Raw genomic sequence first — 13,958 nt, 5'->3', positions numbered from 1 at the left:
ATTTCGCTTCAAAACATACATTTCTAAAATAGTTCACACAACACCATATGTAAGTATGTATAACATGATCTCAGGCAGAACGATGAATATTAATGTTAATATTTAAGTGTTTGAAAAGAACTCGTTTTACATTTTGGAAGTCGGAACATTTTCCTGCTCAACCTTGAAGTAGTTACGAACTGTTATCGTAAAACCACTTCCGCTGATAAGAATCTGGCAATATACTCATTTTCCTATCGCAGTAAATATATCAATAAGGGAAAGTCGTTAACAGAGTGGTCTTTTAATTGTTTGCGATAGGGCAAATTTTGATAAACGTGTCCCGCTGGAGTGGAAACTTCCGAACAAAAAAAATGTCCCTTGGACACGTTTTCGGTGTGGGAATGTCGGATGGCGGCTAAAAGAGCCGCAAAGGAAAACCGTCCACCTTGTAATTTTCTTATATTTTTCAATTTTACTTAAATTGACTGTAATTAGCCGACCACTGCGACGAAGGTCAGCTCAGCAGGACAAGTTGCGATGTTGCTAAACACAATAGTCGCACCGACGTCGCCGCGTTCGATTTTCATTTTTCCTTCCAGTTGTCGTTCTTTATACCGTCCCGCCCTTTGTACATACGAAAAAAACGAGAAAGGAAAATACAGGACGACAAAGAATGCATCATATAATGTTGTTCGCTTGTCATGCACCCAATACGCTGCATCGACTTCTTTTTGATGTTTAATGTTGCAGAATCACTTATGAAACTGGACAAAGTAAATGATTCTTTTTGGCGGCATGTTATGCTATGTGTTGTTTGAGGTTATTTTTGTTTCTGCAGGCCACCGAGGAGCAGTTTAGCGCTAGCTATCCGAATGTTCGAACCGTCGCCATTAAAAAGGTAACCATTAGATATTTTTTCTTCATTTTTCTTTTATTACTAGTACTATTATTGTCACCACGTTCACCACCATCACGATTGCAAATCAGTGTTAACGCTAACTTGTTACCACACAGCCACAAGAATTTCTTAATTGCTGTTGACATTATTTTAACACAATACGCTAGATGGCACCACATCGCACCACACCACACACACACACACACACAACACGCCGCGGTACCGCTTCAAGGTACACACTATACATAACAGCAGACGTTGCGAAGCAAATGCCGTTCAAAAGAGAGCATTTGCTTTCAAGCGAACTGTACTAAGTGTAATCGGTTGATTCATGGGCGTCGATTCTTATTGTTCCGAAATTTTATTATGATCGTCCTTTTTTTGCGAGAGACGATTGATCGGGTTCGGGTAGCGTCCTGAAATAATTATGGAGGTTTTGGGGTCGTTCCGCCGTTACTACCGACATTAAATTACGAGACGGTGATTAAGGAGCACCGCCATATGAAAAATTTATCGTCCAATCGTATTGTGTAAAAAATTGAATCGAAAACGCGTCCATCACGATATTAAAAGTAGTGCAAAAAATGAATGGGAGGATGGAAGGGGGACTTTTCGATCTTTCGATCGGGTGAATTTTTAATTTTTCGATGGGCGAAGGGAAATATTGGGGGGTCGGGTCGGTCCTCCATCTAATTTAGTTAATTGTGTATTAAAAGCCCGCCGATAGGAGTTTAGGTTCGTTAGTGGATTTTCGGGCGGAACAAATTTGACTCCGGTCGAGTCGCAATTAGTTGAAGAGTCGACGCCCATGGAGTAAAATCACCCCTCCATGATGTGTAGGGTAAATTCTGAGAGTTGTTTAGACCGATGTGTTTTTATCTGTTGTGTATAGGGCAACCAGAGCTTAGGTATTATGATAATAGAAGGCAAGCATGCGGAAGTGGGCCAGGGTATATTCATCTCGGACATCCAGGAGGGCAGCTTTGCGGAGAAGGTAACGGAGACGCTTTTTTGGAGCTTGTTATTGTTTCTTTACTACATAAAGCTGTGTTTTTTCCATTGAAGGCCGGCCTAGAAATCGGAGAAATGATCCTGGCTGTTAATAAAGACTCGCTCGTTGGTTCTAATTACGATACAGTAAGTATACGAAAATCGAGCCGATATCTGCTTTTTTTGCTTTTTTCGTTCCGTCCCCTCGCCGTATCGGCCGTTCGCCCCCCTTTTGTCCGTTTCCTCCCCCGGCGTTTATTTACGTTACTTTTGTATCCGCATCAGTTGTGTAATATTTTTACCGTTTTAATTTTAATCTTCCACAATACACCGTTGTGTTAGTTCATTAAATAATCTAACGTTTACATGATAAAAACATCCAGATAACACCTACCCACATATGCCACAACTAATGTAAACTCAGTATCCCGTGTTTGAATATTTTTATATCATGTTCGAGGTGAGATGCCCGCGCTGCGCTGCTCCGCGCTGCGCGTTCTCCTCGCGTTCCGTCTCGAAAGAAGTGTCATTTTTTCGTTGACTTTGCAGGCCGCCAACTTGCTGAAACGAACCGAAGGTCTCGTGACCCTGGTGGTGTCGAATCCGGGCAAAAGAGATCAACAGCAGGGTCAGCCGGCGGCGGTGACGCAGAGCGCCGCCAACGTCGTCGAGAACAGCAAGCAGAACGCCGTCGGCAAGCCGGCAACTCTGAAACCTTCCGGGCCACCGTCTAGACCCAGCACACCAGTACCTGGTGAGTGGCCACCGCGGCTGTGGAGACGGTGTTGCTTTTTTTGCCATCGTGAAACATGCACGGGCACGTGTACACTTGTAACGTGGCGATTTTTCTTTTCGGTCTCGAGTGGAAATTTGTTGTTTGATTGTCGCCACCGCTCCACCCCCTGATTGCCGCTGTAATGTCTGTTGGATTCGAGAGGAAGTTTGTGCCGTTCAAGTTTCGGTGGTAGTTCTAGCCGACTGTTCGGAATTAAGTTACTGATGTAACGATGCCATTAATGTTTAATGCATATAACCGGTCGGTGCGTATGATCGCACATAAACGTCGCCTTCGGACTCGTAGAGGTAGTAAAATTTTCAGTTATGTTTCGCACTGACGCATTATTCTGAACGATGATTTCATTTTGGGGCCTCCGATTGACTGCTAAATCAGATTTTGTTCGCCGGTGGGTTGTTTTCATTTCCACCACAAAATGCTTATTTTTTTGGGAACCTCAAGAATTCAACAGTCCACCATTGTTCGTTAATATTCAAAAAAAATAAAAAATTAAGAGGTAGTCCAATTTTTTCATGATATTCTGATCTAGTAGAAATTTTCAAGAATAATGATTCGAAAAGACGTATCTGAACCACTGCGGAAATTAACAACAGTTACTAATTTGTAGCGGTTTAAACAAAATTCCTCATTAAAACGGTAGATACGAGAACTTTAAACACGTTTTCTCGAAAGTCTGTTTTAAAATGACTGTCATAATATTGGGTGATTCAAAATGATTGTAGATAAGTATGGCAACTATGTACGAAAATTTATGTGGGTAGGATAACAGTTGATATTTCTTTGACAGGTCATAGTCGCGCAATTTTGAAAATTGTCAAGTCAACATGCAATGGTATAAAAAAAAAATCAAATGCATGCTTATGAAATGTCATACAAATGTCAGCTCTACCCCACCCACACAGTTGCCACATACATTTTCGTACATAGTTGCCATACTTATCCACAATAATTTTGAATCACCCAATACCTACCTCAAGATCTACTTAACAACCCATGGATTTCAAATTTAGTACCTTCAGTGCACATGTCATTATTTCAAGTACCTACATATCAAATTACATAAGTCAAAATTTTCGCGAAGGTAAAAAACAAAATTCCTATCCCACCTCCACCCGGCGGCACGGCAATTTTGCCGGAGTACATACACTATTACGGATAATACTATCAAGTAATAGTGCAGTGCTTATCAACATAATTACCGGCGTCTCGCCTCCGCATTTTGACTTTTTTGTGTTTTATGTTCTGTGTCAATGTTAAGGAATTTCCTCACGATGTGACATGAGTATAATAATATACCTTTTTGAATTTCAACCACCAATGTGTTCTCTAAGTCCAAAATTTTTAAATTTTTAAAAAGAGATTGGGGTACTATTCCTGTTGCTGAAATTATAAATGGTAAAATCGAAATTTTTTCTAAACACCAAAGATTTCTCATAGCAACGGAGAGTTCTAAATATTTATTAATTTTTGTATTATATGTCTGTGTTATATTGTGTGAATTTGGAACAGCTATATCTAAAAGATATGCTTGCTTTTGTTGTTTATTTAAAATAATAATGTCTGGTCTGTTATGCTGAATGTGAATGTCAGTTAAAACTGTCCGATCAAAATATAATTTGTAATTGTCATTTTCTAAACAACTTTCTGGTTTATAAATGTAATGTGGTTGTGTATCCTTTAATAAATTGAATTTAACTGCTAAATTCATGTGTATAATTTTTGCGAATATATCATGACGTTTTTTATATTCGCTTTGAGCCAAAACGGTGCAAGAAGAAATGTTATTGTTTTCTTTTTCGAGATAAGCAGAACTGCTGAAATCATAGCAGCCATTTGGAAACTGTTTTTTCTCGAATATACCTAATAGGTTATGATAAGTTTAATTGACATTTTTTTTGTCTATAAATATTTGTAAATGTAACAAGACATTTATAATGTTGTACACATAAAAGGAACGACAGTAGCAGGTTTTATAGTTTAAAAAGAAATCCCCCAAAAAAGATAAAATATCCTGTTCTAGACTAGAATACAAAGTGATCAACAAGAAAACAAATCACCACCGTTGCTTTAAAACTGACGTTTCTGTGACATTTCACCGAAAAATCTACTTACCAGTGGCGTCGCGTCTCGCAATAAAGCTGGTAAATTACCCATTACGAAGGAAAATGTTGCTCGTGTTGTTTATTTTATAAATTTTCTCCATTATCAGATAATGATAAAAAAGTGCACAATTACATGTAATTCCAACGTTTAAAATGCATCACCTATTTATTATAAAGTAGCGTTTGAGACCACATTTTGTCTACGCCCATGCATTGAACGGTTATTTGCATAGGATCCGCAATGACATGAGTACATGACCGATAACACAGGTCTACACTGATTTCCTTGTTTGCATAAAATTGACAGTTTTTGAACAATTTCGACCCCCTGATTACGAAAATGATTTTGGTTTTGCGCTATCACGTCTAGTTTTTTCACAATTCGTTTTTTCTAAAATTGAAATGTTCACCAAGAATGAACGAATTCATTAAAAAATTCGATACTGTAATATTCTATGAATGTTGTTGAAAGAAATGCCTGGCAGGCATTGAAGAACGTCATAGAAAAATTTGCTTGGAAATCACAAAGATGAAGACTACAAAAATATTGTAAGAATCATGTTGGAAAATTTACACATCTTGGGTTGTAATATGAGTTTGAAAGTGCATTTCCTATTTTCGCACTTAAATCTTTTTCCTAAAAATCTTGGTGCTATTAGCGAGGAATAAGGGGAACGTTTTCACCAAGATATAAAAGAAATGGACAGGTGATATCAAGGAATATGGAGCGTATCAATGATGGCAGACTTTTGCTGGATGTTACAGCACGATGTACCAAAAAAAAAAACATACAACAGACAATCAATTAAAAGAAGTTTCCTCACAAAGCGTCAAAGATGCCATTCTCATAAGAAATAAAAAATTTAGTTTGATTTTAAACCAAGAATTATTATGAACATGTTATTTTCCTAAATAAATTGCTTAATTATTTTTTTGCACGACCTGTATATAATGAGCAACTTTACTCCCTGATTGTATGGAGTAAAGTGGCTCTTTTTTCCCCTTGGGCAAAAAACCGCAGCCAACTCAAGCTTTTAGTCATCTTTTTTTCCCTTGGGCAAAAAACCATAGCCTATTCAACCTTTTATGGTACATATTTATTTCGAATTTTTTTTTTTTTCACTCGAGGTGCAGTTTGTAGCCCGAAGGCGAAGCCCGAGGGTCCTACAAAGCAACGACGGTAACAATCATGCATTCCCGAGGTGCAGATACTATTATTTGCACGATTCAAAAATTTTAATTGAAAAAGGCCGAAAGGTTAAAAATTATTTTTAACTGTCAACATGACACTTCAATTTAGCTTGACAGTTAGTGATAATTTACAAATTTTCGTCTTTTTTCTATTAAAATCGGTGAGTTGTGCAAAAAATAGTATATGGACCTCGCGAGTGAATGATCATCCACTTCACTCCCTCGGTGCATAATATACTATTTTGTTACTTGTCAAAAACCTGACGTAATACAAAAAATGAAGGGAATTTTTGTAATCAGGGTTCCAATATTATACAAAATCAGTTATCAAAATCAAAACGATTAAAAAGTTTTGTTTTGTAGGCCTGTGTAATAATTTGGAACACCTGCTCTGATTTGTTTTCTTTTTGATCACTTTTTAGAATAGACCATAAGTTTTATTTATTAGTTTCATAAACGTAGATCATTCGTTCCAAATATTCATTTTTTGTAGTGGATGTTGCCTTTAGTGATAAAAATTTTGACAAAAACTTTTCAGATTTGGATATAAGGAACGCAAAAAAAATTGATACGAAACTTTTTGTATAAGTATGAAGTAACCAAAAAGTATACTTACTGACGAATTGATTTATTTTAATTCGCTGTCAGTGCTTTGGCAGCGATGCTAAAACTGGGTGGTATCGGAAGAAACTTTCTGAGCAAAGAAAATTTAGAACTTCACCTCCCAAGGTGGTAAAAAAAAAATATGATATGAAAAAGTGATTTCCTCTTGTTTAACAACAAAAAATTAAGTTGTCCGGCAATGGTAATTTTTTTCTGTTCAGATTGTCGCTTATCCTAACCACAAAAGCGATCAAGAGTGGCGAAGGAAGTGGCTAATCTGTTGGCCTTCATAAACCGTATTTTTAGTACCTAATTGACGACTCTATCGTGCACAAAGTCAAAATTAAAACATTAAATAGAAAATAAACGTAAAATAATTATTCAAAAAGGCATGCTGTGTATTTTATATACGTATGACGTTTGTTAGGCGAAAATGACAATTTTTACGATATTAAATAATTATTTATCTAAAAAACAGTTTAAAAAACAGTTTAATAATGAATCATATTATTAAACTGTTTTTGGTAAGTTTTAGCTTTTGTTATATTGGCAACATCAGCCGTTTGATGTCAGGCGTCAAGGTAACGAGTGAAGAAAATGTAGTAAATATAACCTTACATTTTTGTGAAAAATATCTATTACCAACCCACGCGAAAGTCCCTAGTCTAATATGAAAACTTGAGCAGCTGAAATTTCAGGAATTAGTAAAGCAAAGTAAATAAAATAGTATATTACACTCGTTTAATAAGACGTATTATCACATTCGTTCCATTAAAGCACTTCTCGCTACGCTCGTCGTGCTTTAAACACACTCATGTGATAATAAAGCGTATTATTAAACTCCTATAATAATATACTATTATCAGCTAAAGGGATTTGAACTGGCGAATTTTTTTTAAATGCTCAATTGTTCTATAAATATTACATACTACCAAATTACGCCTGAAAAAACTTGTTTTAGGATTGTGAATTTTTGAAATCTGCGATGCATTTTGCAAAAATAAATTTCCTTTTTCATTAATTTCCGAAAAAATGCCACTTAAAAAATTCAATCCAATTTAACGGTTCGATATGTTTTGTCCATATTCCGGTTTCCTTAATATGTGAATCTATTTCCCTTCATACTCAGACCTTCAATTTTTTGAAATGATTGATTGTTTATATTCTGTAAATATTTCTGTCAAATTATTCTTTTCGAAAACATTTTTTACTCTTGAATTTGTGAAATAATTTCTTTTGCTCCAACTTTAAAATAAACACAATACGCAAATATTTCTCGTGTTGGAGATCCAAGTTTCCTTTTTCACCCACTTCTGAGAAAATATCATTTAAACAATTCTGAAAGTCTTCCAATTTTCTACTAGTTCGATAATGTTTCGCCCTTGTTCGCTTTCCTGATTTGAAACAATTTAAATTTTTCCTTCTAACACTAACCCTGGTTTCTGACTGTGCGTATTAAAATTTCAAAAAAGAAGACCTCATAATTTTTTTATCGTAAGTAACCTAACGCAAAGTCATTGTGAATAAATAGACAACTGTGCAACTGTTACCGCTCCACTTTTTGTTCTTCAAATTGAAACGATTGTTTTTCTTATGAAGGTACATATTATTATAATATACCGAAAATGGCGCACTTCCGATGCACTACGGTGTAGAGAGATTACCATAAACGTGAGAAAAATGTTAAAAAAATTCTATTGGACTTATTTGCTGATTTGGCGGTCTTTGAAAGTGGCACCTAACAGGTCAATTATTTCGAAATAAATGTATTAAATTGTCATGAAAACTACCTTTAATCGTATGTATTATCGCAAAGTACAAGATCACTCACTACCAATATCCGATCCTGCATAATAGAGAATTTAGAAGTTTAGGAAATCGTAAAAATTATCTTCAATCCACAAAGGCAACACTGCAAGGTAATTAATGATGTACGAGTATATCTTTGTTTACATTGTACTATCATTTTTGCAATAATTGATTTTTTTGTCTCAAAATTTTTTTCCATATTTCTTTCATGTACATTTATACATCCTCAATCAGGTAGTAAGTAGTGAGTGCGCCTTTTCGGGACACCTGTATAGGCATGATGAAGAAATGCAAATTGCATTCTCATGCGTAACATTATTAGATAACATTGTAAAAACAGTATTCCTGTCTTTTTTTAATTGGGATATGACATTTTCCAATTTAGTCTCGTTTTAGATCTTTATTTTTGCAAAACTAAATATTGCCGCTTACAAACGAAACAATTTTGCCGACCCAGTTACACACCTTATCAAAACCGTGCCATTTAAATATTCTGATATTGCTTCAAAATTTTTATTTTATAAATTCGAGCTATAAATTATACATAAAGATAATAGAAAATATGTATCTATTTAAAATACATATATTAATTCATTTAAATGATGTTAGTGTTTTGTACATGTATAAAAGAAAGTTTAAAAAGATACTAACTGATAGATTATATACACATAAATATTTACATTTGATAAATACGCTTTCAAAACAAGACTTCCGAAATTCCGAAAAGTTTTGTAAAATAAACCTAGGTAGATTTATTACCACTTGTAGCCTTCTTCCTTTGATGCTGTTTTTTATTTAACATTATTTCCGGTACATAGGGCAAAATAAATTCGTATGCGGGAGCTTGTTGTAGAAATTGTTAAAACGATTTAGTTTATCAGCACTGTTATTAGCGTAATAAGCCCTAAGTGTACGAATGTGAATTAATCATGTACCTACATTACAGTTAGCACACACCGTTGTCACAACTTGGTGCATGTATGTTGCTGTCAAAAAATAGTTTTTAAGTAGATTGTGTCTTAACGCATGGCCCAGATTTCCGTAAGAAACGTTTTTAGGGACGCTGGACGCAACACCCGCTTCACAAACATCAAAGTGTTACAATTTAATTTTTTTAAATTTCAATCAGAAAAAGTTCCAAGATGAACAGGCGATACTTACAGAACGACATTTTATAACCGAGTCTTTTTTAGAAAACCTCAATTCCAAAAGAATGGAGTTGTGCTAGATACAATACTAATTCAGACGAGCTCATTTTTACCGTTTGTAACAAGTACCAAAAGTGCACTTTTACATTTTTGCCACCCAAGTCGCATCTTTTATCAGAATCACTTTACTTTATGAATGCACGAACCACGAACCTAGCCAAATCTATTCAACGTGATTCTATTGACGGAAAACGTCGTTATCAGATGTTTTCAAGTATTTTTTATACAGGTAATCATGGCGATAGATAATCGAAAGTGATGTTTGAACATGGTGAGTAAACACGCTAACATGTTCGATGTTTCCCAGATTTTCAGAAAAAAATCGCAAACGTACTCACCCCTTTTCCGCGGAGTTTCCAATTTCTAAATTGTACTTTTTCCGTTTTCCAGAGCCAGTAGCTGATCTGACAACATGTTCGATCACTTCAGGAAAAGACGTTGCAATCGAAATCCCAACGGATAACAAGGGATTGGGAGTATTCTTCGTGGGCGGTAAAGACACCGCGATTCCGGTAAGTCGGCGAGAGAACGCTGGAAAAGGGAGAATAAAAGTGTTATTTTTACAGAACGGCATCGTGGTGGTGGAAGTGTATCCCGGTGGGGCGGCGGATAGGGATAATCGGTTGAGACCCGGCGATCAAATCCTCGAAGTCAACGCGACGCAATTGAAAGACGTAACACACACCACAGCCTCACAAGCTCTTAGACAAACACTGCCAAAGGTGAGTATTGCACCGGGGGTTCCTGCGGGACTAATAAAGGGGTGGCGTTTAGATGAAGTTGGTCGTGTACCGACCCGAGAGAATCGAATACACCAGACTGGACGTGGACCTGATCAAGAAGCCTGGGAAGGGGATGGGGTTGAGCGTGATCGCCAGGAAATCAGGAAAGGGGGTGTACATAGCCGATATTGTGAGTATGCGGGGAGCGCGACTTTACCTGAATTATTTCGGGGATGTTTAGATAAATGGTGGGACCGCCGACGTGGACGGGAGGATAATGAAAGGGGACCTCTTAGTGTCTGTGAACGGGCAAAGTGTGGAAAATTCGTCAGGTGATGAAGCGGGGGCCATCCTTAAGACTGTAATGGGCAGAGTTTCCCTCAAATTACACAGATACAAGCCAGTAGCGAGATAATTAATCTGAATTTCGTGGACTCCATATTAACATTGTGGTATTTATTCATTCGCCGGAAAATTGATATTATTTCGATTGGAGGAATATCGCAGACTTCTTTTACCTACTCGTAAGAATTGCCAAAATTGTCTTGGTTGTTGAGAGTTGATTTACCGTTAATTTATGTAAATGTGTTACGTTTCGATCACTGCATTTAACATTTGTCGCATTTACTTGATGAAAATCAGTGTATATTATTAACGTTCATCTAGTCACTTAAGTTATTGTTACTTAATTTATTATCTAAGTATCTATTTTGTAAAATAGTATACCTGCTTAAATTGTGATAAAACTAAAACTTTAGAAAAATAAACTGTAAGTAATTTAACTATTAATAATTTATGGAAATATTTTTAGGATCATGTCAAGTTCCAATGTATTTTTGAATATTGTTTTGTTAACAAAAAAGTCGTAGGATGATGAAGTATTATGCAACTTAAAAACAATGTTTAGATTTTAATTAAATCAAGTAAAATAATATTTATAGATGATTACAATAAAGATGTGCATGTATTTATCAGTTTAGAATATTTTTTAGGTATTCATTAGTTCATTATTTCAATTAAAAAAATAAATAATGTATTGAACAGACTGTAATAATTTGTAAATACTATATTCTCTTGAAAAGTTCACTACTTGTACTAAATCTAGAACTATTTTGTAAATAGGGTTATGCAATGGTGCATGCTAGAATTTTAATAAAATTCACTTTATCTCTTGCTACAACTTTTCTTGTCACTGGAAGATATTTTATTTCACACCAAATACAGCGTTTTATCTTTGACACAAAACTGTTTTTAATTGATACAAACAAGAAATTGTGAAAAAAAATTGTCGCCTAGGAACATGATCAGTGATCACATTTCAACCACTAAATATCGTTCCTCCCGGGTACCGGCGAAATTGAGGGTCATTAAAAAAGAAATATAAAATAAGATTATCCCGGTGTTGAATAATTATGAAACGTTTTTAAGACCGGTCGTTTTTATGCGTAAGTGCTGACATTAAGTTGTGGGAATGGACAGGCAAGTATTATGGGTATAAAAAAATCTCATCAACCTTTTATCAGCCGTAAATATATAAAAACTTGCTGTTTACGATTATGTGTCAAAGCGTAAGTCATCAATAGCAGAATGCTCGGATTAAAAAAATATTTTATGTAAGACTATAAAAATGCCATGAAGTTTATCAAAAAACAAACTTGGTTAGTCTGAGTTTGTAAACACTGGAGCGGTAATGCCATCTGTCATCATAACTGTTTTAATTCTAAAAATTTAAAAAAAAAATCATGGATACAATAAGCATACGAAGTGCAGTCTTAAAAAAAATTTGTAGCACTCTTTAGGCAGAATTTGTTTCAAAAATGTGAAAAGATGAACAGTGGCAGCTCATGATTTCAGTCCGGGGGCGGCAGCCCGTCCCTGCTATGAGATTTTTTAAAATTCAGTATAAAAAGCCAGTTTTAAAACACATTTAGTTCTTTGAACATACGTGATTTCAACTTTAATTTATCTATTAATCGTGATGTAAGGCCCCAGTTTGAATTCAAACTGCCGTCGTAGCAGCAAACACCAGAAGGGACCAAGAGAGGGCACACTCGAGGATCAAGACTGCGCGAGAACAGTAATTTTTGATTTGCATGGTTTTTCTGTTGGTATCTACTGATAAGGGACTTCACTTGACTCTCGGTTCTCGAGCTAATAGGTGCGTTTTGTTGGGTCATCCAGATTGAACGGAATGCATCCCACCAACAAAACGGCTTAAAATTTTTGACAGTTTTGTCATAAAATCCCCACTTTCTAACATTCAAACCGACCATTCTATGTAGTTTAACGGAATGAAAAGTTTCGTCGGAGTCGGTTTTGTGCACCAATAAAACGGTCGTTCCATCATAAACCGATTCCGGTTATGTACCAACAAAACGTACCTATTGAGAGGTGATTGGAGCGATAACTGAATTTCTGAATGAAATTGCATAGTTTGTGTTACTGTTATTAACTGTCCAGTTTGTACTTGCGGTATTGTCTTTTGCTTGTAATCTGTTTAAAACACCAATCGAGTAGTGGACACGTGTGTTGCCGACAGGTAGTGCGTCCCAGTAAGGTAGTATAATAGTCTTGGCGACAGCACAGGCGGACAGGTATGTAATTTCTCTTTGTTATGCCGCTAAGTTCGGGAGACATCAAAATCGAGAGTATGTGAACATGTTGGGGTAAGGTAAAATCGTGTCTGTCAAGGTCAACGTCGCGGTAAAATACCGGGTAGACGGGAACCGTTGGGCCAGTCCACTTTTAAAGTTGAATTAAAACGGAAAGGGGAGGGTGGAAACATGGGAATCCGTGGGTCCCGTCTATTTTCAGAGGGAAAAAGTCCGTTAGTGATAAACCTTTGGGCGAGTCCATTTTCAAATTTGGGATTCGGAAAGGAGAAACTTTAACTGATCGTGGTTGCGTCCGTCATGGAAAATAGGGAAACGGGCGTCCATTTCGGGAACGCCCATCCATTTGCCACAAGGAAAAACGGGGCACATGTTTGGCCGAAGTTAAGGGTGTCGTCCGTGGGGCAGATTTTCCACGTTGCAATGAAAAACGAGAACACACCAAAAGGACCGACGTGAGATTGCCGGCGTGGGGATCTGCGAGGCTTTTTCATGACGTGTGACCTTGGCCGTGTAACTTCTCGACCGCCCTCGGTGGAAGGCCTCTGGTTCATCTGGTGTGGGGATCTGCAAGGGTGTTTCGGAGGACACAAGTCGAGGGCACTGCACCCAAATCGAATGAGTTAGGTGTCGCAGGGACTTGGACGACCCAACGCAGATAGGGTAGAAATTAGGGGTCTGGGGGGCGAGAGCCAGGTTAATTCCGAGGCCGGAAGCCCAAAGGCTGGGAGTCAAAGTGCCGTAGTCTTTATTTATGTCAGAAATGGTAATCTTTGTATTGTTTCGTAACCTGATGTCATATATTGTATTATTGAAAGATTATGGTGCGCCTGTGGTTGTGTATCCTTTAATAAGTTGAATTTAACTGCTAAATTCATGTGTATAATTTTTGCGAATATATCATGACGTTTCTTATATTCGCTTTGAGCCAAAACGGTGCAAGAAATGATGTGTTCAATGGTTTCCCTTTCGGTTCCGCAAATCCTACATTTATTTTTTGATAATTTAATTTATGTATAAAAAATCCTATAAGCCGCGATGCATT

The 13,958-nt window shown here is 36.6% G+C and overlaps 1 protein-coding gene across 5 annotated transcripts in view; it reads left to right on the top strand.

Moving 5' to 3' along the window:
* LOC138123069 (multiple PDZ domain protein-like) overlaps window positions 1–11,474 on the top strand; it is a 336,364-nt gene extending 324,890 nt beyond the window's left edge. For 2 of the 5 annotated variants that reach the window (XM_069037584.1, XM_069037583.1), the window contains 8 exons: window positions 821–880; window positions 1,773–1,874; window positions 1,946–2,017; window positions 2,420–2,624; window positions 9,970–10,091; window positions 10,146–10,301; window positions 10,354–10,491; window positions 10,543–11,474. In XM_069037584.1, the coding sequence (XP_068893685.1) occupies window positions 821–880; window positions 1,773–1,874; window positions 1,946–2,017; window positions 2,420–2,624; window positions 9,970–10,091; window positions 10,146–10,301; window positions 10,354–10,491; window positions 10,543–10,716 (1,029 nt within the window). In that variant the 3' untranslated portion in view covers window positions 10,717–11,474. Of the gene's footprint in view, window positions 1–820; window positions 881–1,772; window positions 1,875–1,945; window positions 2,018–2,419; window positions 2,625–9,969; window positions 10,092–10,145; window positions 10,302–10,353; window positions 10,492–10,542 lie in introns of those variants that run through there. The other 3 variants (XM_069037585.1, XM_069037586.1, XR_011156695.1) reach the window with 3 other exon arrangements.
* The last annotated feature ends 2,484 nt before the right edge of the window (window positions 11,475–13,958 follow it).

This window comes from Tenebrio molitor, chromosome 2, assembly GCF_963966145.1.
Source record: "Tenebrio molitor chromosome 2, icTenMoli1.1, whole genome shotgun sequence".
Taxonomy (NCBI): Eukaryota; Metazoa; Arthropoda; class Insecta; order Coleoptera; family Tenebrionidae; genus Tenebrio; species Tenebrio molitor.
The sequence above is the reverse complement of the archived record's forward strand: the minus strand, read 5'-3'. Positions and strand labels throughout refer to the sequence as shown.